General features: G+C 45.6%; 2 protein-coding genes across 2 annotated transcripts in view; one reads left to right on the forward strand and one right to left on the reverse strand.

The window, feature by feature from the left end:
• Positions 1-17,285, forward strand: DRC3 (dynein regulatory complex subunit 3). The gene is made up of 13 exons (XM_054995516.1): positions 1-155; positions 1,582-1,810; positions 2,667-2,783; positions 4,296-4,462; positions 7,100-7,246; positions 8,917-9,036; positions 11,450-11,562; positions 13,020-13,194; positions 13,908-14,039; positions 14,723-14,793; positions 16,280-16,403; positions 16,530-16,661; positions 16,900-17,285. The coding sequence occupies exons 2-13, from the start codon at positions 1,648-1,650 to the stop codon at positions 17,005-17,007; spliced, it is 1,569 nt and encodes a 522-aa protein (XP_054851491.1). The 5' UTR covers positions 1-155; positions 1,582-1,647; the 3' UTR covers positions 17,008-17,285.
• ATPAF2 (ATP synthase mitochondrial F1 complex assembly factor 2) overlaps positions 17,273-24,217 on the reverse strand; it is a 15,077-nt gene continuing 8,132 nt past the window's right edge. Inside the window, exons 4-8 of the mRNA XM_054995515.1 lie at positions 22,712-22,809; positions 22,420-22,500; positions 20,796-20,908; positions 20,032-20,147; positions 17,273-18,277 (exon numbers count right to left, since the gene is read on the reverse strand). Coding sequence (XP_054851490.1) covers positions 18,140-18,277; positions 20,032-20,147; positions 20,796-20,908; positions 22,420-22,500; positions 22,712-22,809 — 546 coding nt within the window. The 3' untranslated portion in view covers positions 17,273-18,139. The remainder of the gene's footprint in view (positions 18,278-20,031; positions 20,148-20,795; positions 20,909-22,419; positions 22,501-22,711; positions 22,810-24,217) is intronic.

The raw sequence follows: 24,217 nt of genomic DNA on the forward strand, positions 1-24,217 counted from the left end.
GGCAACGAGGCCTTCACAGGTTTTTTTGCTCTTTTGAGAGGGGGGAAAACGGGTGGTCTTGCGGTTGTGTCTGCACTGACTTGGCATTCGCTGGCGTTGGTCCTTGACCTGATCCGATCCAGCCCAGTGACAGACTTCGTCAACAAAGCATTCAGGTGCTGGACTGGATTTCACTGGGGTCAGCTGCCTGAGTGGGGTTTGGGTGTAGCATACTGGCAAGGCTGGGACAAGACGGAGCGGGAACACAGAGTATCCACCTTATTTTAATTTATCCTGGCACTGTTCTCTCGTGTTTAACATATTAGCATGAAAGGCAGAAAACTAACCGTTGCTGTGTCATAGGGTTGCCAACCTCCAGCTGGTGCCTAGAAGTTCTCTCGGAACTACAACTCATCTGCAGAGAGCAGGTCCCCCAGGAGGAAACTGGCAGTCTTTGATGAATGGAGTCTATGGTTTACAATAGACCAGAAGACAATGAAGTCCTAGAGTGACATCACATCCTCACTGAGCTCCCTCCTCCCCAGACTGGGGTGCCCACCCTAGGCAACACTGCCAAATCTCTAGGAATTTCCCAAGCTGGAGTTGGCAGTCCTGCACACTGATTAATGCAGGTTGAAGCTTGGTTTTGGATCCAGCCTCTGCCTCCTGTTTCCAAGCAAAGAGCTCTGGCAATCAGTGTAAACCACCTCTGAATAGGGAGGCATCATTCAGCTGATAGCCATGTCCCTTCTATGTATTTGTCTAACTTAATTGTTATTTATCATTTAAAATATTTCTATGCCCACTTTTTTTCTGAACATCTGTTTATTCATTTAATACGTTTTTATCCTGTCCTTCCTTCAAGGGCAGGGTGAAAACATACTAGCTGAGGATGGTGTATGTGGCTCTACCCTCATTCTATCCTCACAACAGTCCTGTGAGGTGAGTTAGGCTGAGAAAGAGCAACTGGCCCAAACTCACCCAGCGAGCTTCCATGGCAGAGTGGGAGGGGGGCAGATTTGAACCTGGGTCTTGTTGTCTGATGCTGTAACCACTATACCTATCTCACGTGTGTGTTGTGAGGGTAAAATAGAGGAGAGGAGAATGACGTATGCTGCTTTGGGTCCCAATGAAGGAGAAAGGCGGGGGTGTAAGTAAGTACATATATCATAATAAACCACACTTTCCCCAAAACCATAAAAAATTGAGCAGGCAGGTGAAGACTTTTATTACCAAGCTTTTGATGATGGAACTTGAGGTTTTTATGGTGGAACTTGAATTTTAATTATTGAGGATTATTTTATTTATTTAAACATTTATAAGCACATCTTCTTCCAGTAGGACTGGGATATAAGAGGTGCCCAAGCAGTACAAAAGGTTATTACATAAATAAATAACGGCCATCATTGTACATGAGAGAGATGGAATTAAGTATGAGCGAGATGAGGAGTGGTCTAGGATATGGGTAGATGAATAGGTGAGTGCTGGTTCTGTGTGTGGGGAATTTGCATAGTCTTTATGCTTGAGTATAATTACATTGCTTACAAGCCCTCTTCATATGAATGAAATTATAATTGGCTATCGGCTATGATTCAATTTCAGTGCATGCAACAACCCGAGAGAATCCTTTTGATTGCTAACCCGTGAGAGCATTTTTCCTGCTTAAAGATGACCAGTCGGTTGTACGACAGCATAGAACCCAACGTCATTGATGAAGAGATGCTCCAAAAAGCAGTGGAGGAGCAAGGACCTAAGGAAGAAGCAGGCCAGCTGGCCAAAAGGGAAGGGATAAATTTCAAAGACGTCAAGGAACTGCAGCTCGATTTTAGAAGTAAAGATCCAAATATAGAGTTTGCCTTCCATTGTGGTCCTAAGCAGTTACTCTCTTCTAAGTCCTCTGAAACCAATGGGCTTATAAGTGGGTAACTCTGCTTAGGATAGTTACACTATCCTAGTATAACTATCTTCTGCATATTTGTTTACTCCCCGCACCTCCAAACATTTGTCACTAACGCCAGATATATCCATTCAGAGAACTTGTTCAAGGGGAATTGTATTTCCTTGGCATATCTGTCTCATAGTGATGGGGCTTGACAAAATCAAAATGGTCAGCAGTTATTACTCAGTGCCAAGGGTCATTTCGTAGAAAGAGAGCTGGAGGAACTCAGCATAACTCATTAGCATATGCCACGCCTCTTGCCATCACCGGAAGTCTGTCATTGGCATAACTGATTTGCATATGCCACACCCCCTGACATCACCTATCCTGGCTATTTTGGACCCAATCCTGGCCATTCAGGGCCGAAATTGGGCCCAAAATGGCAAAAGGGCTGTAAATGGCTGAGCAGGAGCCCAAAATGGTCAGGATTGGGCCGCTGCTGAGCAGGAGAGTGATCCACCACCCATTAGAGGTCCGACCCGGGCCATTTCGGCCCCAATCCAGGACGAAACGGGCCCAAAATGGCCAAGAGTCAGGTGGGTAGGGCCACCTGACATGTGACCTCTTTGGGGAACTGCTGGAACTGCATTCATGTGCGTTCCCCCTCGAAATAAGCCCTGCTCAGTGCTGTGGGCTGGCTTATGCTAGAAGGTTTGTATGGAGGCAAAAAGTGCCCCAAAGGAGATTTCATAAATTGCCATGATGGTTAAACTTGTGCACCTTAAAAAATGGCTGGTTTTGGTTTCAGATATCTTGAAGATCGACAATCTCTGGCAGTTTGTCAATCTAACAAAACTGCAGCTTGACAACAACATCATAGAGAAGATCGAGGCACTGGACAGTCTGGTTCATCTGGTCTGGCTGGGTAAGACATTTGCTTAAGGACTGTATGACATTCCTTTGCAGCAAGCACTTCCTTGTTGAAATTAGTTCATGCAGCCTGAACAACATGGACCACCATGTCTAGTGATTGCATGGGCAAGTTTTTGGAAGTGTTGTGGGCGTGGAATTGTACCATCACATGTGGGGCTTGACTCACCTGCCCAGAGACTGATAAGCACTGTTTGCCTCTCAGCCAGGTGTTTGTATTAAAAGTTTACCCAAGATTGAGATTAGTACCATGACCTCTAAACACAAAACGTGCATGTCCATCAAATGACAACAGAACGAGATGGGAGCTTGGCATTCTCCAAAGAATATCCGGGCATAGTCCAGCTTGCTGTGTCTGTATGATTGCATTCATGACTGGATTGTGCTTCATGAGAGAACTGTTTTGTTCCCTCTGCTGTGTTAGAAAAACAGAATGACCTCATCCAGATGCCTTTCGTTTAAAAGAGACATCGTGGATAACATTTTTTTCAGAACTTTTGTTTTTTATATTAGTTAGGTTTTGTATTCCCTGTTGGCTAAATCAGAATTTATACTGAGTGTGTGTGTGTGTGTGTGTGTGTGTGTGTGTGTGTGAGTGTGAATGAGAGAGAGAGAGAAATGTATGTTCTGTTGTGGTACAGAGAATCTATTCTGTGAAACAGTGATTTGTAAATGGCAGGCAGAAGGAACCTAAAAGGGTACCTGAGGACAAAGTCCCAGAAATGGATAGGACTCTGGGACAGGTGGAATCTTATCCCATGTCCTCATCCTGTTTTGGAAAGAAATTTGCTGAGGGAGTTCTGCTGTATTGTTCCGCAGTTTGAGGAGGTCTGAGAAGTAATGACCCTCCATTCTCAGTGGATGTCTCCAGGAACATGGACAATGGGGGAGGATTTGATTCAGGAATCTCTCAAGAGAGCACTGTTGAGGAGCCCACCAGAATTTTTAGGCCACCTTAACTTCCAAAGAAGGTACCCTCGTTCTTATCATAAAAATCCAGAGAGTCCTTTTCCAGAACCAACCTGTCACTCACAGCTGTGCTTGAGTGTGTTTTCTGGGATATGTGGTTCCTTTAACTTGGAGCAGTTTGTTCCAGAAGGATCGGGTTTGGAGACATTCCTCCCAGCAAGGCTATCAAACCCCTCAGTCTTCTTAAGACCAGGGTGAAGCAACAGCAAATTCCTTACTTCTAGAGACCTTGTAGCCTGGCTGCATTGGGAGCCTAGCCATGATCTTTTCTGTCAAGTCTTGCCAACATCTCCCTGTGGACAGTGGCCCAAAGCAAGATAAGAGGAGCCTGTGATATTTTTGTAATGCTGGTGTAATGCCTAGATCCACAATCATTCTCACAGTAGCAATAAGGACCACTGAGAGAGATCCATTTTAAAAAAAACTTCTAGTGTGAATATGAAACCTCCTAGCAATAAAGATTTACCCAAGAGGGTTTGAACCTTTCAGAAATCTGTGAAATCTGACAAGGAAACTGTTTTTTTCCTATGTCCCCCAGATTTGTCCTTCAACAACATTGAAGTCATTGAAGGTCTTGGCGCTCTGGTGAACTTGGAGGATCTCAGTTTGTTCAATAACAGGATCACCAAGATTGAAAATCTGGACATGCTACAAAAACTTCAGATATTCTCGATCGGGAATAACAACATAGGAACTCTAGAAAACGTAAGGAGCCTGGGACTCCATTTCTGTGCACTCTGACTGAGCTTGGTGGGACTTCCTCATAAGTAGACAGACGTGGGATTGAGCTGCAACTCTTTATAACACCTTTCATGGGAATGCTGCTGTAGCATAGTGGTTAAGTGGTTGGGATGCAAATCAGCACTCTGCTGCTTTGACTCCCTCTACTCCCATGAACTCTGCAGGTGGCTTTGGGTAAGCCACTCTGCTCAGCCCCAGTTCCCCACCTGTATAGTGGGGATAATAACAACACCAGCTTTGTTCACCACTCTGAGTTGGCACTAATCTGTCCACTATAAGCACACTGTTATGATGATGACGATCATGATAGCAACGAAGCCACACCATCCACAGATGGGGAAGTGATTTCTGCTTTGATGAGACACTCCCCAAGTGTGCAGAAATATATGACTTTTGCCAAAAAGAAGATTTCCTGATTCTTCTAGAAAACAGTGATTATAGAATCGTGGAGGAAAGATTTCAGAGGTCAGAAAGATTGCCCCCACCCTTAGGGTTGCCAGCTCCAGGTGGGGAAATTCCTGGATATGTGGGGAGTGGATGCTGGAGAGGGTGGAGTTTAGGGAGGGGAGTGACTCAGCAGGATATAATGCCATAGAGTCCACTCTCCAAAGGAGCCCCCTTCTCTAGTGGAACTGATATCTGTCGGCTGGAGATCAATCGTAATTCTGGGAGATCTCCAGCTACCACCTGGAGGCTGGCAATTCTAATCCTCCTACAGTCTCTGCTGACTTAACATACAATATATGAATAATAAAAACGTGTCTGTGTAATTTAAAATACGGCTGTCTCCTCAAATAAATATAATATCCTTGGAACACTGTTTCAAAACAGAAAGGCCCAAATAACAAGCAGCACTAGTAATAGCAGCATAACCCTTCATATTCCCAGAGCTCTGGGGAATCAGCCTGAATGGTCTCTTTCCTACCAATACTATTAACATGAAGCTTCAAGAACAGGCCTAGAAGCTCAGAGTTCAAAGAGGTCCAGGGGTACATCCAGTGGGTCTAGGTAGGATCCAAGAGCATCTATGAGATGCTCTAGGAGGCTAGGGCTTTTTCAGTTTAGAAAAGAGGTGAGACAAAGACCAGTCCTAGACAAGTCCTATTACTTAGTCTACTTAGAATCCTACTCAGGTCTCTTCAGTGGAGTTTGCTGTTGGGAAAGGATTCCTGGGGTTGCCCCATGTCGTTGGAATTTGGGGGGTGGGACCCCTTCTCTCCCTCTCTGTGTGGGGGTCCCCTTTGGCAGCACCTCGGTCCGTTTATTCTGGAGAGCCACTTACCGAGGCTTGTGTGGGGTGTGTGTGCAACCCTTAACCCAGACTCGCTTTCCCTATTGCTGGTTTGATCTAGTGACGTAGACGAACACCTCTGTACAGAGAAGATCTTAACCAGTACCAAGGTTTATTTTTGAAAAGGGAAGAATGTTACAATTTATGGCAAGACAAGGCGCCACTAGGCCTGTCTGTCCTTGGAGGCTGCAAATGGCTAGCAAGACCGGTAAAACCACAGACATACAAACATGCAACTAGTACTGTTGTAACTTATAACCCTTATAAAGACCTGAAGAGAATACTTAACCTTAATAATATAAAGCCTTAATAGTTCTATGGCAAAATCCTTATGCAATCCTAATCAATAAAATCCTTAACCTATATAAGTCCTTATACCTAAAAGCAAGCAAACACAGACATGTTACAGCAAAAATCCCAATCCCACAGGAAACTCCCTGGCTTACCTATTGGAACCCTTTGAACCAATGGAGGTCCTTATGGGTTCCCAAGGGAGAGCACGGTGGGCACTTGTTGGCAGACACAAGAGGCTTGTGTCTTCCCAAGGAGCAGCACCAGGCATTCCTGGGGCAGTTACCTTTATAGGCTCAGTCTCTGGGCCTCTGACGTCCTGGACACATGGTCTTTTGTTTTACTTTTCTCAAATGGACATTGACATCTTCACTTGTTTTGACATAGAATTGTTTTCAGAACATTTTCTTCTTACATGATATATAGTTTACTTAAAATATATATGTGTAAGCTATAGCTTAGGAATGTGCATTGTCACTGGCTGTAAGCATTAATTCTAAAGCCTAATGAAATGTCCTGTTCTAATTTACTTGTAGATGCCAGAGGGGTCTTTGGCCATTTGTCTTGGCTGGGGACCCTCACTGTCTCTTGTTGTTAAAGCCAAATACCTTTACTCAATTTAGTATTCTTCTACGACCCCCCTTCTGGTTTGTGTCAAGGGGAGATGCTGCAGACTTCTACCAGCTTTCTCACACATGAAGTAAAGCTTTTAAATCCAAGAAAGAAGGAGAAAGCCTTAGGAAGCTGTTTTTTAGGCCATGGGGTTTGGGTCCAGACCGATTCAAACTTCAGAATTCTGACCACACCCCATTGAGGGTTGCCACAGCAGAATAGTTATGCACAAATCAATGCTTGCAAATCTTGACAGTCAAAGCATGCTTTTGTAACTTAACAAACAGAAGCCAATTCAGTGAAATAAAATCACCTGTTTCATGATTTGCATCTCTTATGAGTTTCCAAGTAAGCATATAAATATTTGTTCCTAATGGTGATGCCACTGTCTTGCCTTTTTGTTGCAGCTGGTGTACCTGAGAAAGTTCAAACACTTACGCACCTTGAACCTTGCTGGAAACCCAGTGTGCGAAAATGAGATGTACACCATGTACATTGCAGCATATCTCCCAGACCTTGTGTATCTGGATTATAGGATGCTGGAAGACAGCACGGTAAGAGCTTGAGGTGCGATCGTAACCTGACAGTGCCTGTTTTTGATTTTTCCCTGTGTTCTGTGTTCGTGAGGTCTAGAAACATGCCTAAACCAATGACAAAGCATTTCCTTATCATCAAAAGGAAAAAGATGCTTGTGGCTGAGCCGTCTGGGAAATTCAAAGGTTGACAGTTTTATAATATCAACAAGCTTTTGTGAACCAGGGTCCACTTCATCTGAACTGTCATCCTCACTAACAGTTCAGATGATCAATAACGGCTCTGTGTGTGTGTGTGTAAAGCAGTTATGCATGTTTAGATATACCCATAGGAATAAAAATTAATGTAAATAGAAGGCCTAAAATACCCATGAATATACAAAGGTGCCTTATATGGTTTATCTAGTATTCTCTACCACGCTCAACAGCTGCTGGTCCTTTGTGCAGGAGTGGCAGGAGCTGAACCTGGGACCGTTCTGCATGCAAAGCAGGTGCTCTGTCACAAGAGACGTGGTACTGTTATAAGGGTGTATTAGCTACCCATTCAAACCTAATCCCAAGCCTCTCCCTCTTGAAGTTAAGCATCCTTGAACAGTTGAGGCCAGTGCAGTGGCTAATGGTTCAAAGTCAATGGTTCAAACTACATCGCACATTAAGCTCATGAAGCTGCCTTATACTGAATCAGACCACTGGTCCATCAGGGTCACTATTGTCTACTCAGACTGGCAATGGGTCTCAGGCAGAGTTGTTCACATCACTTTACTGCCTCGTCTTTTTTTTAACTGCAGAAGCTGGAGGTTAAACCTGGGACCTTCTGCGTGCCAAGCAGATGCTCTGCCACTGAGCCACAGCCTCTCCCTCCACCCTCCACCCTTATAGATTCACTGGTTGACCCAAGGAGGCCGCTCTCTCTGTCTTTCTCCTGTTCTTCTATCCCATCAGGGTAGAGAACCTACTTCACAGGTCTTTGGTGTCAATCGGGAATGTGGTGATTCTTTGGATGGCACAAAAGGTTCTGTCTACGTGCCCACTGCTATTGCTGTTATGTCCATCAGTTTTCCTTATTGTTCTTCTTAAGAGTCTGTATATTGTTACATCTGTCTGGACTGTCTGGACTGTACAGATGGTAATTGGATTCAGAAAGTGGAGTTTTCAAAACCTGGTCCTAGACTGTAAACTTCTTAGTTTTTTTAATCACATCTTAGTTTTTTATTACATTGGTTGTCAAGGCTTTCCTCCAAAGGATCTTGGGAACTGTAGCTGGCTGAAGCACAGACCTCTAAATACCAGTACTAGGAGGCAACACTGGGTAAGGCCTCAGCCTCTACACCATTGGTTGATTCTCCAGAGTAACTAATTGATTGCTGTATAAGACAGGATGGTGGACTAGATAGACTACTGGTCTGATCTTCCAGGGCTCTTTGAATGTTCTTGTCTAAGATCATGGAGAATAGTGCAGCAAGCCATGGTGACTAGAGGGAAGCACCACCTTCAGAAGCAGTAAACCTGTTGGTAGCCCCTACTTCCCCATTAAGACAATTCAGGTTTGTAGAGGAGACTTGCCTCATACACTGCCAGTGTTCTGGAACAGCTGCTGCAGCAAACTGGGCCTCCATCTCCCTGAGTAGACCTGCTTTGCAAATTGTAATTTATTGGTGTAGTAAGCTGTATGTGTCTCTCTCATTGCCTAGAGGGAGGTTGCCTTCATAAAATACCAATATGCCATTGAAGAGATGAAGCATGGAGAAACGGTGGCCTTGGCCAAACAGGAAGCTGAGGCGGCCAAGCAGAAGGAGCTGGAGTATCACAAGGTATGTCCCCTCCACTTTGGCTGTCCACCTATCACCAAGGCAGGCACAGAATCCAACAAATAGTGGATTCTTTTCCATGCTGGCAAAGATTTAATGCAACTGAAGAGTAATTGGGATAAGGATGGCGCAGGAAATAACCTCAGCAGGGGCACATATATCTCACTCTACAGAAGGCATTTTATATCTATCTATATCTATCTACATATACATATACACACACACACACATATATACATACACACACACACACACACACACACACATACATATTCACAGAGAGAGAGAGAAGTGTTTTCTTTTTTTCTATCTACGTCCCTATCTATTTTTAGATTTAGATATATATCTAAAGCTGGGGAATGTAATTCTTTGCACCAAACAATGCAGCCTAAAAATGTAGAGGAAGTGTCAGAGTGAATCAAGCAGGATCTCTGTGGTTTGACAAATCAACAGCACCATCCAAAACAAAATTAAACCTGTTTAAGTCAGTGTTGTAATCCTACTTAGAATGGCACCATAAGACAATCAGTGACATGACAGCACCTGTCCACACCATTCCTCCGGCGGTTCACTCTTCCCCCCCCCCCCCGGATTTGTGCATCAGGAGCAAAATTGTACTCCTGAACTTAACATGCATAATGCAGACTTGCCCAGGTATAGATCCATTGTGAGGAAGGCAAGCTCCCAACCATGTCTTGTAGCCCACCAAGGAGTTGTTATATCCTGCAGTTCACAAAATCCAGCTGATGGGCTGCATTCCACTCAGAGAGCCACACATCGTACAGACCTAACTTGACAATCTGGCATTCTGTTGGAGAACAGCTGAATGAGTAATTATGTAAGGGGTGTGTGTGTGTGTGTGTGTGTGAGAGAGAGAGAGAGAGAGAGAGAGAGGTATCATTATCTAACAATTTGGCTGAACCTTCTGCAGAACTTAGAAAAAGAAAAAACATGATGGAAAAACCCAAATGCCCTGCGGTACCCCTAGAGTGAAATCCTAAGTAGAGTTACACTGTTGAAATATTGGGTTTAAGAAGGGAGCAACTGTATTTAGGTTTGCACTTCAAGAACCCTAAAGTGCAAAGGATGTGTCTCAGATGTTAGTAGCAGACCAATTAATGTCTCAAGGGGTATGAAGTGTCTAATGCCACCAAATAACCACTGGTCAACTATGACCTGTTGACCGACTGCCTCGCCAATATGCGGATGACACTCAGTTGTATCTGTTGATGGATGGCCGGCTTGACTCTTCCCCAGATGTCCTGGTGAGAACTTTAGAGGCCATGTCTGGATGGGTTGAGAAAAGCCAGCTGAGGCTGAATCTGGTGAAGACGAAGGTCCTGTACTTGGGCATGGGCCATTGGACTTGGAAATCTGGCTCCTGACCTTTGATGGGGCACCACTTGTGCCTGTTCCATTGGTCAGGAATCTTGGAGTGACGCTGGACTCTTCCCAATTGATGGAGGGCCAGGTTGCGGCAGTTGCCCAGTCTGCATTCTTTTATCTTTGGCAGGCCAGGCAGCTTGCGCCCTATCTGTTAACCCACGACCTAGCTACTGTGATCCATGCAATCATCATCTCCAGACTAGATTACTGTAAATTGCTCTACACAGGGCTTCCCTTGGGTCTGACCTGGAAATTACAGCGGGTCTAGAATGCTGCTGCACGTGTCCTGATGGGTATACCATACAGGGCACGTATTACTCTGATCTTGCAGCAGCTGCAGTGGCTCCCTGTGGAGTTCCAGATCAAGTTCAAGGTTTTGGTTTTAATCTTTAAAGCCCTAAACGGACTGGGACCAGCATGCCTGAGGGATCCTCTCTCCCTGTATGTACCCTGGAGAACTCTTAGATCAGCAGGAAAACATCTACTGGTGGTCCCTGGCCCCAGGGAGGCTCGGCTGGCCTTGACTAAGGCCAGGGCCTTTTCAGTCCTGGCCCCAACCTGGTGGAACTCTCTGTTGGAGGATACCTGGGCCTGCTAAGACCTTATATCTTTTCAGAGGGCCTGTAAGACAGAGATGTTCCACCAGGCATTTGGTTGAGGCAAGCCTAAGGTTTCTTTGAGAATGCCTCCCAATCATTCTCTTGTTGTGGTGGTGGTGGTGGGGGCTACATGACCATCTGCCCCTTCACATGAGAAGTCACAGTGATAACACCAGTTGTACCCCCACTCCCCCTTGTTTATGCTATGTTGGGAAGAGTTGAGGTGGCTGCCAGCTGGAGTTTGATTGGATATATCGATAATTCTGATTTTAATGTATTTTAATGAATCCAAATGTTCTATTTTTATATTATTATTATACTGTTGTAACCCGCCCGGAGACCGCTCCTCTAAATATCCTTCAGAGCCATCTAAATTTTTGTTTGTTTTCTTTTTGGCATTTCCCGTTTGGCTGTATCTTTCCTCCTCCAAGGCAGCTTACGTAGAATATCTCAATGGCTCCTACCTGTTCGACAGCATGTACACAGAAGACCCCGAGGCTTCCAAACTGAAGTACCTCCCTGGAGTACCAGAAATGCTGGACACATATCCTTCCTGATGTGGAACAGAACTGGTGACAAGTTTGAGAACAGGATGATGTTTGTAGCCCACCTGCCCAAATCCCTTCGTGGCCCCTTTCCTGTTAGGTATGAGAGCCCACTTGAACTGGAGAGAGGATATAGTTACTAGGATCAAGACTCTCTCGTGATGACCCCTCTGAAGGCAGGAGGTTTCAGAGACCCTGATTCTACCCAAACTAGTCTGATGGGAAACTCCTCTTTGACTTCTTGAAGTTAGGGCAAGGAGCTATCTAAACCTGTAACTGGCATTTCAGAGCTTTTGGTGGAGTAATCAGATTGGGCCACCAACCACCCAAGATTGTCTACTTTCCTTAGGGCCCTTGATCAAGAAATAGAGGGGGCAGTTGGGGGTACTTCAAACATCATACAATACAACTTCAAATCAAAATGCTATCCTTGAAATGTTTTGAAGCTTCACTTAAGAGGTGGAGTTCTGTCAGTCATTGGGCCTTGCTAGGGTGCAGCTGGACTCTGCAACGTTCACCTTCTCTTAGCCAGTGGAGCTATCCCAGATCCCTGGTCTCTCTTGCCAGAGCTTAGCTTTGCACTTTGTTGAATCAATACCTGCTGTGCAGGGGGAGCTCTCCTAGGTACTGATTCTGAGCAGCTACCTAAAACCTTCTTTTATCACCTCTTACTGCTGGTCCCTTTTCCCATTGGGTCTCTTGCATGTGCTGAAGCCCAGATGAAACAGGATGGGAAAGTAGCATTGGAGCTGCATCTCAGCTCCATTTCCCTTGGGAAAAGACAATGTTTAGTTTTTTGTCTATTCTCAGGAGGCTGTCATTTGAGGGGCTGGGTCGGAACAGCATACATATGTGCACTGTCACATAGCAGACTCATGTTGAGAGATTAACTGTGGCTTCCTAATATGTGACTAAGTACATGTATGACATTCTCAAAAGTGACAGCGTGCACACAAAGTTCATGTTGTTTCCTACACCGACCCACATGACCAATTCTGTCCTAGTTGAGAGCTTATGGGGGCTAGCAAAGTCCAGGGGAAAGGACCCAAGAGAAATCAGTGTAAGCAGCAGAGAATGATGGTCAGGAGAAGAACACAGGGAACATATTTTGGCTGAAAGCTGCTCAAAGCAAAGTGCTGGAAGACCTGAGGATGCTGTGGGAGTCTATCAGTACACATATATATAAGGGAAGCCTAAAGCTTGGAAATGGCACCTGGGGTACCATTGCATGGCTTTGGCTTGTGCCTTCTCCAGCAGACACCTGGAGGATGCAGACTCATTGCCAGAAAGGCCTGGTAATGTATCACCCTCCTTGCAGAGAGTAGCCAGGTTCCTTCCACCAACTCCATCAATTCCCAGCAGATTCAGGGCTCTTGAGGGTTCTATCAGGACATCTGTAATGCATGCCTTGGTCCTCAGCCTGTAAGCATAGATGTTTCCTTGACTCTTGCATCACTTACAAGAGTAAATTTGTTGCCATTTGCGAGAATCTGTTTGAGTATGGACTGAAGCAGTACGAGAAACGCGAGGCCGAGGTGGTGCTTTTCTATGAGTGCCTCAATGAAGCCCTAGAAGACAACCGTGAGCAGGGCAGCAAAATCATGGCTGACTTTGAAGAGAAGCACCTCAGGGTACATGGTAGAATGTTTCCTTTTGGCGTTATGGAATACCCAAAGCTGCAGCATTGTCAGACCATGGGCCCTTCTTACCCAACAGTCCCTGCTATAACCGGTAGTGGGTCTCTGGGATCTTGGGCACAGAAAGTTCTTGCCCGGTGCTGGCTCCCTGAGATCTTTTAATTGGAGATGCTTGGAATTGATCTTCTGTGTGCTAAGCGTGTAGTCTGGCACTGAAATGTGGCCCCTCCCCCCAGCTGTATTAGGAATTTACAGTTCTGGATACAGAACTTTCTCTTACACAGCGTTTACCACCTTTGCTGTAACCTTGGCACATGCATACTAAAATGTTAAACATGGCCATGATGGGGCTGTTTCTTAGGCCTGTTTTTAAACATGTCAGGCACTTGCCGGTATAGTACCGCACGTGCCCAACATCTTGCTTAGACTCAGTCCTTGGGCACGGCATGTGCTGTGTTAGCACACCAGAGAGCCATACCTTGGGTGCGTATTGCACCGGCATACTAAAGTTGCACAGATCACAGATTTTTGTGCATAGTTGCCTGGTTTAAGCAAGACAATAGGGGACATGCAGAGTTGCATCACTGAGTGACTCTGTCCTACCGTTGCTGCTTTAAAATCCTGCATTGTGTACAACCGACGAGGGAAATTTTCATTCTGCTGTGAAATGATAGCAAGTAACCCTCATAATCTCACCATGCCCACAGGCCCTGGAGGCAATTCAGACCATCAGTGAGACTGAACTTGTGGAGTCCAAACTTGGAGAGTACAATGATGACATCACAAAACTCTCTGAAACGCTGATGACTCTGGAGATGCAGCTGGTTGACCAGTTAGAGGTGAGGCTGAGTCTCTCCAATAAGGCCACTTTGGGAATCTTCCTGGGGATATACTTTGTGGGGAGTAAGATTCAAGTCCAGTAGCACTTTAAAGAACAACAAGATTTCCAGAATATAATCTTTTGAGAGTCAAAGCTCCCTTTGGCAGATACTTTTGAGAGCGTTCACTCTCAAAAGCTTTTACCCTGGTCTTTAATCTTGTTGGTCTTTAAGGAGCTGTTGGACTTAAATCTTGCCGTTCTACTGCAGACCAATATGGCTACCCTCCTGAAACTATCTTGGTGAGGGATGTTTCCAAGGCTCAAGCAGGACCCTACTACTGCTCCTTCACCATTGTGCATCATAGGGAAAGATCAGTAGCACCAGAGAAGCTGCCTTTCCTATAATTTTTTTGCCACTGTTGATCTTACTGAGGGAAATCCTGGGGTTCAGTTTGAAAGCCACCAAGATCTCAGAGTCAGTTCCTGGACTTCCTGAAAAAAGTACTGAGGCCGTGAGCTGGAGAACATTGTTAGCCAAGACCACAAAGCTGCCCCTTCTGCAGCCCAGTATCTTGTGTCTGAGCAACAATTAACAGTCAGTAAATATGACAAGAATAAAATTCCTTTGGGCACCAAAGATCAGATTGGTAAGTGTGGATTTGGTAGACCTATGCCCTTTTTGTTCTTTTCTTTCCCATTCAGGAAGTCATAAAAGATTTTGAACGGAACATTTCTGACCTCGTCTCCATTTTCATAGAAAATGAACAAGGGCTATATCCTTTCAATGGCTTATTGCCAAAGAGAAGGCAGGGAGATGCCTGCTTAGGATCTGAATTACTCAAACCATTGAGACTTCCAAGGCTCTCCTCTCCATTCATGGTGGTTCAGAATAGGGATGATTCTTTTAAAAAACAGAAACAAGACCACCTGGTTTGCAAGTTACTAGATCTCCACTTCTTCTTTCAAAGGACTTGCAACTAATTTAGGGATGTTTCTTGGAAGAAGATAAACATGGGCTCATATTTGGCTGAGTTTTATGGAGAGAGTGGTCACTTATATGATTCATAATGGCTTATGCCTGCTCCTATATCTGTGTTATTACTGGTAGCTTTCCTGTTCTATTGGCAAATTCCATTTGGAGACCGCAGGTGGTAACAAATGCAGAGAAAAGCACAGCGTGTGTGTGTGGTCTCGGGCCATCTGCAGGGTAGGAGTGCACAGCAAACTAGAGGTGGGGTGGGTGGGCATGACTCCATGCCCCCTTTTTGCTGCCAAGAATTCCACTGATGCATAGAGAACAGTTCAACCCCTATTTTATTCAGTTCTGGCTTACCAGTCATGCATTCCTGTGCTTCCTGCCTCTGCTGTGAGGGAATAGCTCTCCTCACTCTTCCCTCCTGGTAGACTCTCCACACCTCTCCCCAGGCTGCGCACCTTTAATGCTCCCCCCAGCGTCCAGACTTGTCCTCGCACACCGGCCTAGCTCCCATCCTCCTTGGACCTCCAGACTCTTCTTAGCTCTAAAGGCACGCCCTCCTCCCAATTGCTGCTGCCTACCACCAACCAGCCTTGCCCCTCAGAGTGGGTTCCTGGCCAGACTCTTCCCACTGGCTTGTCTGGGGATGCACTCTCCCACCCCACTCCTTCCAAGGCCTTCTCCCAGCTGCCAACGTCATCCTCCCCATTGCTTTGTGCTGGCTGTTGGCCAGGAGAGCCGTACCTGTGGTCCTTCCCTGCCAAAGGGTATAATTGTTTTAATATGAAAAAGGGCTGGGAAGTGTTTCAGCAGCTTTAGCCAAAAGAATATTTGATTTATATACCGCCCTTCAGGACAACTTAACACCCACTCAGAGCGATTTACAAAGTATGTTATTATTATCCCCACAACAATCACCCTGTGAGGTGGGTGGGGCGGAGAGAGATCTGGAAGAGCTGTGACTGACCCAAGGTCACCCAGCTGGTTTCAAGTGGAGGAGTGGGGAATCAAACCTGGCTCTCCAGATTAGAGTCCTGCTGCTCTTAACCACTACACTAAAATGCAGAGTATCGAGGTTCTTGCAAGGCTTCCTTTGCTTCTGTCTTGATTTCTGCCCAAATGAATCAATGGATGAAACCTATCTTGCAGGCCATTCACCCGAACATGGCCTCTCTTTAAAACTGGTTGTGGGCCAGGACAGAGAGCATAAAAGCCAAGATTCCACAGGCAGGCCTCTTGCCTGAGCTTTCTGGATTTGTTTGTTTCTTAACCTCTTCCCATACAATGGCTCAGTGCCGAGATCTTGAGAACCACCACCATGAGAAACTTCTTGAAATTTCCATCAACACACTGGAGAAAATCGTAAAAAGCGAGTTTGATGAAGAGATACCAGATGATGTTCGGATGGTGAGATCTTCCCCCTCTTCCTCCTCACCCAGCCCAAAGCTCTCTTAGTGTGAATCCTTGGAAAGAGTGGCATTTGTTTTTTCTCAGACTAAAATCAGTACTTCCTCGTTTGGCTCCCCTTCCTAGCTCTTTGTGGACAAGGACACCATTGTCAATGCTGTTAACGCCTCACACGATATCCACCTTTTGAAGATCGACAACCGGGAAGATGAGATCATCACCAAAGCCAACAGCTGGGCTTCCACACTGATACAGAAGGTAAGTAAAGCGCCACCAGCTTTCTGTGCAAGGGTCCTCTCTGAAGGATACTGACCAAGAGAACATCCGCCTGGTTCCTTTGAAAGGCTCAGTGGCGTTGGCCCCTAACATAGAGGAACTGCGGCTCTGGAAAGAGCAACAAAGGGCTCACTGGCCTTGGGGGTTCCCCGGGGCATCCTCTAATGGGCCACGGATGCAGTCACCTCAGGGCCACCAAGCTGGATTTCTTTCTCCACAGGTTCACAAAAATGAAATAACCAGAAATCGTGACCGTGTGAAGGAGATCAACCAATTCATCGACTACCTCCACAACGAGCTGGAAACCATGGATGTTCTGGAACAGTAGCTGATTTCGATGATGCAGCAACTGCTGCTTTCCTATTTTCATACACACATTCATTGAAAAGTGAACCCACCTGGAGGTCTCACTTCACTGAAAAGAGCCCCTGCCCCCCAAATACTTCCCTCTCAAAGAAGTATTCGTCAGATGAAGGGGCAGGGGAAATCAGCCCCTGAAGTGTTTAATGTCAACATGAGTACAATTTAAAAAGCACAGCCTCCACAGAAATTTAAGAGAGGAACTCCAGCTATTGGATGAAGCGGGTACTGTCATTACAAATCAATTGTGCCCATGGGGACTCCCCCCCCCCCACTATCCACCCACATTCACATCATGAAAAAGGCAACATTATTACAAACTGCTGTGCGCCGTGGGTGCAAAGCCACACTCTGACACTGAAATCCATCAGTTGTGAAGCCTTTATTTAAATATATATATATTAACAAGTTGTGCACAGTGGCAAACAGCAGCATTGAATCAAATTTGGAGGGAGGATTGGAGGGGGGCAGAGTGACTTTTGCTCTGCTGCATAAATGTTTTAGCTATCTTGAGAGGCCTGTAGTAGAGCTAGGATAGGACCTATTTGCAGAAGTTAGGGGCTCACAGGAGGGAGGGGAGGTATAGGTGCCAGTTCGGCAGGTACTTTTGTCATGGTAGATCCCACCTTAGAACTGAGAGGGCACCCTCGACCAACTGCGAATCAACATTCACCCTCAAGTCCTTGAAGAACCCAGGCTCGGCCGCACCTCTGCTTTAATTCTGAATGATAGTAAAGATGTTGATACAGGCTATCCCCAGTTAGGCATGGGGGGAAAGGGGAGCCATTTTGGTTCCTGATGAGCTCAATACTGCATTTCCCCAAATCAGACAGGCTCCAGGAGTTCATGAAAATTCATTCACATAGGAGGTTATGGAAAGGTCCATGCAGAAGGCCACTATTATCAGAACACCCTCATCTCCTTAAGGCCACTGGGGAAACAGACACAGATAACAGCAAGCCCACATGGAGAATCAAGGCTAAGCTGCAGCTCTTCTCTAGCCCTTGAGGCAGCAGCATTTCAGTACCACCAGCTGCCCAGCTCCATTGGTTGTTCAGTCCCAAGCATACTGACATGAGCCCCTTCTTCACCCTTGAGCGTTAGTCCTGCATCAGCTTGTGCTTGACAGTGGAACTCTCTGAGCACAGGTGAACAAAAAGGGTGGCAGCAGCTGTGCGGGCACGCAGCTCATGCACATCATAGTCATGGGCCCACTCTACATTCCCCCAGTGCTGGATCTAGGAAGAGAGAAACGCAAATCAGTCATAAAATAATTTCTCTTGCCCCTCTCCTGGGAGGTCCCTCCTCCAGTATGGGCACTATCCTCTGCTCTGAAAAGAGTCACATCCTCAAAAAATGTGACTGATCCCTCAGCTTTGGGGAAGGAGCCATTAGCTCCCCTATAGGGTCTCCTATGATTGGCAGTGGCTTTCCAGGGTCTTTTTCAGCACCAGCTATCCAAGATTCCTTCACTGAAGAGCCTGGGGATTGAACCTGGAATGTACCTCATGCAAAGCAGATGCTTTACCCCTCAGCCCAGTAATTCCCAGTTATGTCCTGCTGGTCTGAGTGTTCTTTAACTAAGCTTTTGTTTTGTTCAGGTAAGCATCTCTGGTCTGGGACCCATTCTCCATTCCTTCTCTTGTGCCAAGCTGTAACATGTACACACAACCCCTCCACATGTTGACTGAAAGTGCAGAGAGGGAGAGCAGGCATGAGCTCACTAACCCTGCCCGTTACCTCCACATGCTCATCACTTCGTGAGCATAGCATCTACCCAGGGAAGGCTGTGTTCATGCACACGCTCCCTTCTGCATGATTGGGGACACTGCTTTTCAAATGTTGCTGATCATGGGAAGGGAGGCATCCTCCACATGTAGGCACAGCGCTCATGAGAGGGCAGTCACAAGGAGGAAGGGAAACTGGGCAAGCATGCCCATGCTCCCTCTCCCTCTCTGTGCATTCAATTAGTTCACAGAGGGGTTGTGTGCACAGGGCTTACATAAGCCAGAAGGAAAAGGAGTTAGTACAGAACTGGGCTTTAAAACGAATAAATGCAGGATTTTGCCTTTGGCTGTCTGTGTGTGCAATTCTAAGAGCACTTTCCTGGGAGTAAGCTGCACTGAATTACATGGGACTTCTGAGTACACCTGAGTAGGTTTGCTCCCCTAAATTGTCTAGCATCTTCCATACCATGTTACAAAATGTTTTTGCAGTCCTTCTTTCATCCATCAGACTAACTGCCCTTACGTGGAAGAACCTGGTATTCTTACGGTCGAAGGCTGCATCTATTCAACGACCACCCCATGCCAGCACAAAAATTAACATTACACACAGAAGTTGGGATCCTAAACAATGCTAGTTTTCCTGTTGGAGAAAAGCAAATTTCTAGCCTTGCTGGCTGGGAAGATGAACTTGAAACCCAGTGAAGGGGGGTAGGGGAATCAATTTATTTTAGTAGATAAGAGCTGACACTTATGCACGTAGCAATTCTCCTCATCTCTTCACTGGCTGAAAGAATGTAAATCATGCAAATAGGTAACTGATGTGCATAATTTATAACACACTTCAAGGGGGCCAAGCCTAGCAGAAGCAAACTGAATTATTCAAGATAAGGTAATGCATACAAATACGCTTTCATTTGCATCATCAGTGAACATAGATTCAACTTTTTTGCCCAGAACGACAGTTCTGTGTTTGGGGAGAGGAATCTAAGGGACATCATAGCCCAGTGCACAGAAAGAACTGAGGCACCTTACTCAAGGCCTCCCAAACAAGTAGAGGAAGATTCAATCCCCGTTCAGTCACTACGAGTCCATTCCTCACATAAGAGGCCCTGAACCCTTCCACAGCTTTAAAATGAAGACAGCCACTCGGCACGCAGCATCTCCAAGAACAGCATGGCTGGGAACCCCTCCACCACCACCACCACCGGTCTAAAGACTGAGGGGCAGCTATTCAAATTGCAGATCTAGGCTGGGATGAGAGTCACCTGGTATTCTTCCTCGAGGCGGGACAGAAGGACAGCTTGCTCCACTGTCAGGTGTTTGTCCAGGAGGCCCATTGCGAGAATCAGAGACTTCAGTTGTGTGATCATGTATTCTATGCCTGGCAAAATGGGAAATATCCCAAACCAAACAAATTACTTGCATAACAACACTCTCATCCAGTCAGGAAAAGGTTAACTGCTGCACTTGTAAATCAGAAGGCAGGGCATAAAAATCTTAGGAAAACTATAAGATAAATGGATAGTGTAACTTCCTCCAAGAGCTTCAGGTCAGAACACTCATGGTCCTCCTCTCATTCGTTTATCTTCACCACAACCCTGTAAGGTTGGCCAAGCTAAGAAAGCAATGGGCCCAAGATCACCCAGTGAGGTTCATAGCAGAGTGAGAGTTTGAATCCAGGTCTCCACGCTCCTACCCTAACACTAACCAGTATGCCATTGCTGAACATCAGCAGGCAAGAAGTGGCCACTGCCACCAACTTCCCAGGTCGCAAAAATAACAGTTTTTACCAGACATTGATCTGAAAGTTTCACACACATTTCAGATGGAGAGGCAAGATTCCTCCATCTTTGCTCCCCCATTTCAAATCTGAACCCACCTCTCCACAGCAGGATTGGGACTCAGGATGTTTCATCTCAGGAAGGATGCTTCCAATTTACTATGAAATCTACCCCAAATGAGAAATGTCCAGGTAGGGGAACGACTGGCAGCAGGCAATGAAAAAGCTGGGCGACAGCCCTGTCCGTACCATGCAAAGCCCAGGTGTTATAGGATGCCAGGTGGCTGATGAAGGTGTCTTTGGTGCTCTGCGGGATGCTGGGACCCAAAATGCTTGTTGAAGAGCCAATGACTACATCGTACCTGGTTGGGGGAGCAGGAAGGAAAATGAAAAGGGCACAGGTTATATCCGGAGGATCTGAATTAAGCCAAAGTGATCCAGTAGCGCCACAACAGAGCCCCTGAGGATGGGCGGTTTATAAATCGAAATAATAATAATAAACAGATGAGAGCCAGTTTGGTGTAGTGGTTAAGAGTGGCAGGACTCTAATCTGGAGAACCGGGCTTGATTCCCCACTCCTCTGCTTGAAGCCAGCTGGGTGACCTTGGATCAGTCCTAGCTCCTCCAGAGCTCTCTCAGCTCCACCCACCCCACAGGGTGTTTGTTGTGGGGATAATAATAACATACTTTGTAAACCACTCTGAGTGGCTGTTCAGTTGCCCAGAAGGGCGGTATATAAATCAAATGTTATTATGAACTAAATTTCTTCCAGAGCTGCCTTAGAACAGCAGTTCCCAAGAGGAACTGTCAGCACACCAAGAGAAATAAACTTAATCGTTTGGAGGCTTCTTTGAGCCCAAAGCACCAACCCACGAGAGCTGCCCACTGCTTCTATGCATGCTTCATTGCTCGGGCCTCACCTCTTTCTGTTGGGTGTGGGTCATGCTACACCACTATTGTTTTGGAAACAATCGGGACATTCTAACAGTCTCTGCTAAGGAGAAGCAGCAGAAGTACCCGCCGGAAGAAGCTGCCTGCTCCTTCCAATCAGGTTCCACTTGGCATGGCTAAAATTTGCCACCTATTTGCATTGTACTTGAATACATTTCAATACTCAGGAAAACTGCCAGCCTTCAGAAGAGGCTGCCCATCATGTCTCTGCATGAATCCTTGTTCTGGGTTTGCCTCCTTCCAATCAGGCGCATCTAGATTAATTACTCATGCTGGAACTGGGAGGGTGGGTCTGAACAGATGAATAATTCTTTTAGTCATAAGAGCAAAGGGTGCACCCAATTTTAATTGGAGAAAAAAAAGAAAATGCCTCAGCTACTAGAAGTGTAAGATCACTGGATTAAAAACGTTGGCAGCAAAGCAGAGGACCCCCCCTACTCTATTCTGTGCTTCCATCCTACCCTGAGCCTCCCCTAGAAGGCCAAATTTTAATTTTTTAAATTTTAATTTACTTCATTTATATCATGCCTTTCTCCCCAATGGGGACCCAAAGTGGCTTATGTTTTTCTTCTCTCTTCCATTTTATCCTCACAACAACCCCGTGAAGTAGGTCAGGCAGAAAGACTGTGACTAGCCTAAAGTCACACAGCAAGTTTCCATGATAGAGCAGGGTTCAAACTTGAGCTTCCCAGATCTTAGTATGACACTCTTAACCACTACATCTCCTTGGCTCAAATACCTAGGAGAAATAAAATGTTTGCATCACAAGCTCTAACCACCCTCCTTTGGCCCTCCACTCCCCATCATGTCTCAACAAACAAAGTTTTAACTCTGGTTGAGTTATGAGCCATCAGTATTCGGGGGGAGGGGGGAAGATGAGAGACAAGTTTATTTCTTTGGGCGCGTTTTCTTTTACACTCACCTTTTTTCTGCCCACACAACTACAGGATCCCACTCATTTTTCTGCAATTCCACCAAGGCAGGGGGCTCCTCCATCCGGTAGCTGGGATACCCCAAAAACCAAAAAGAAAGCGCAGCCAGTCAGCAGATTTCTTTTTAGTTCCACTCAGAGTGCACCTGTTGCCCTGTTTTTCTCTCCCGCTCTCTGCCCCTCCAGCTCACCCCCAATCTTTAGGTTTGTCCTGTTTCCTAACATGCTAATTTAAGAGACTTCTAGATCCCCAGCCCGGAACAAATTCCAGAAGTGTTCGTACCATATTGTGTCCGTCTCTAAGAACTTCACAGCTGCCCTGATGAGCTGCTCTTTGCTTCGCTGTGATGGATTGTCTAGAGCTGTGTTGCATAAGGTCGTCTGAAAAGCGAGGGAAAGATTATTAACATGGGAAGAGAGACTCAGCTATGAACCAGCAAGCCCCTGATTCAAATCTCACCTTCTGCAAGATGGCCTATGTTTCTCCTTTCTCTCTAAACTGGGAGAAAACAATGCCAGCCTCCCTCACAGGGTTGTTGAAAGGATTGCAGTGATCAAGCATGTGAAGAACTTTGAACCTTCTTTGGAGTTAAATCGTATTTTAGGGTAGTGTAATTTCTTGTTTCTGTGTTATGCTAGTCTTTGACCGTAATAAACAGAACAGAGTTGACAGTGATCAATATTCAGCCACCACTATTTTTATTATTGTATCCTTAGTTACGTATGGCCTGAAACATTTTGGAAACCATTTCTAAAGCCATGGATCTGCGTATATTACATGACCATTTATAACCCACCCTTCTTGCCACCAAAGGGGTGGCAAGAAGGGTGGGTTATAAATATAAAGGGCTCCAGGTCCGCAGTTATTAGGGTACGCCATTGCAGGCAACCTCAGTCCTCCACAAAGGGGACTGAGGTTGCCTGCAATGGCATACCCTAATAACTGCAGACTTGGAGCCCTTTAAAGCCAAATAGAACTAAAATCAAGTCGCATCTAGAAAATTAACAGCATATCTTTCCATATGATCTTTCGTGAATCACAGATGACTTCTTCACATAACAGGAGAGGTGATGGAGCTCTCTATGAGAGCCTGGAGAACCACTGCTAGTCAGAGCAGACAAGACTGACCTCGGTAGACCAACTGCCTGACTCAATACAAGGCAGCTCCATGTGAACATGAGATCACATGAGTCACAGAAACCTGGTAGATCTGGACAATGAATCACATGAACTGTTGTGCTGCTTAAAATAAATTCAGAGACCTTGGTAACATGCAGAGATCTATGGCAAACACTCAAGTGTTCTACAGCAGCTAAACTGGGAAAACTTCTGCCTGCAGAGACTACAACTCCCAGCATGCCTTGTTCCCCCATCTCAAGGGGAGCTTACCAGCCACAATAGCAATCTTGTATTTCAAATCCAAAACTCAGCCATTACTTATTGTGAGGATAAAGTTGCTGGTGGGGTGGGGGTGAAAACTATCTTTGCAGCCCTGACCTTTGCAGAGAAAAGGAACTAAACATGGAAACCCATGACCAAGGGAATCAAAAACAGTCTATCACATATATAAATATAGTATAAATATATTATTAAAGGTGCAAAGTGACTAAGTGCTAATGTACAGATATAATATAAATACAAATACAAAATTATTTACAAATCCATTCAAAACATCTTAGATAGCATCCACAATCCACAATAAATAGCATATACAATAATAGAAAGTCAGCCAGAATAGTCCATTCAATCTGATGCAATAAATAGAAGTCCAAATACACGTTTGAAAAC

The sequence above is a fragment of the Eublepharis macularius genome, chromosome 12, assembly GCF_028583425.1.
Source record: "Eublepharis macularius isolate TG4126 chromosome 12, MPM_Emac_v1.0, whole genome shotgun sequence".
NCBI classification, from domain to species: domain Eukaryota; kingdom Metazoa; phylum Chordata; class Lepidosauria; order Squamata; family Eublepharidae; genus Eublepharis; species Eublepharis macularius.

Coding starts and splice junctions, on each gene's coding strand:
- DRC3 (XM_054995516.1), top strand. CDS start 1,648: ATGACCAGTCGGTTGTACGACAGCATAGAACCCAACGTCATTGATGAA. Junction 1,811..2,666: donor ACTGCAGCTCGATTTTAGAA/GTAAAGATCCAA, acceptor TTTTGGTTTCAG/ATATCTTGAAGATCGACAAT. Junction 16,662..16,899: donor CTTCCACACTGATACAGAAG/GTAAGTAAAGCG, acceptor CTTTCTCCACAG/GTTCACAAAAATGAAATAAC.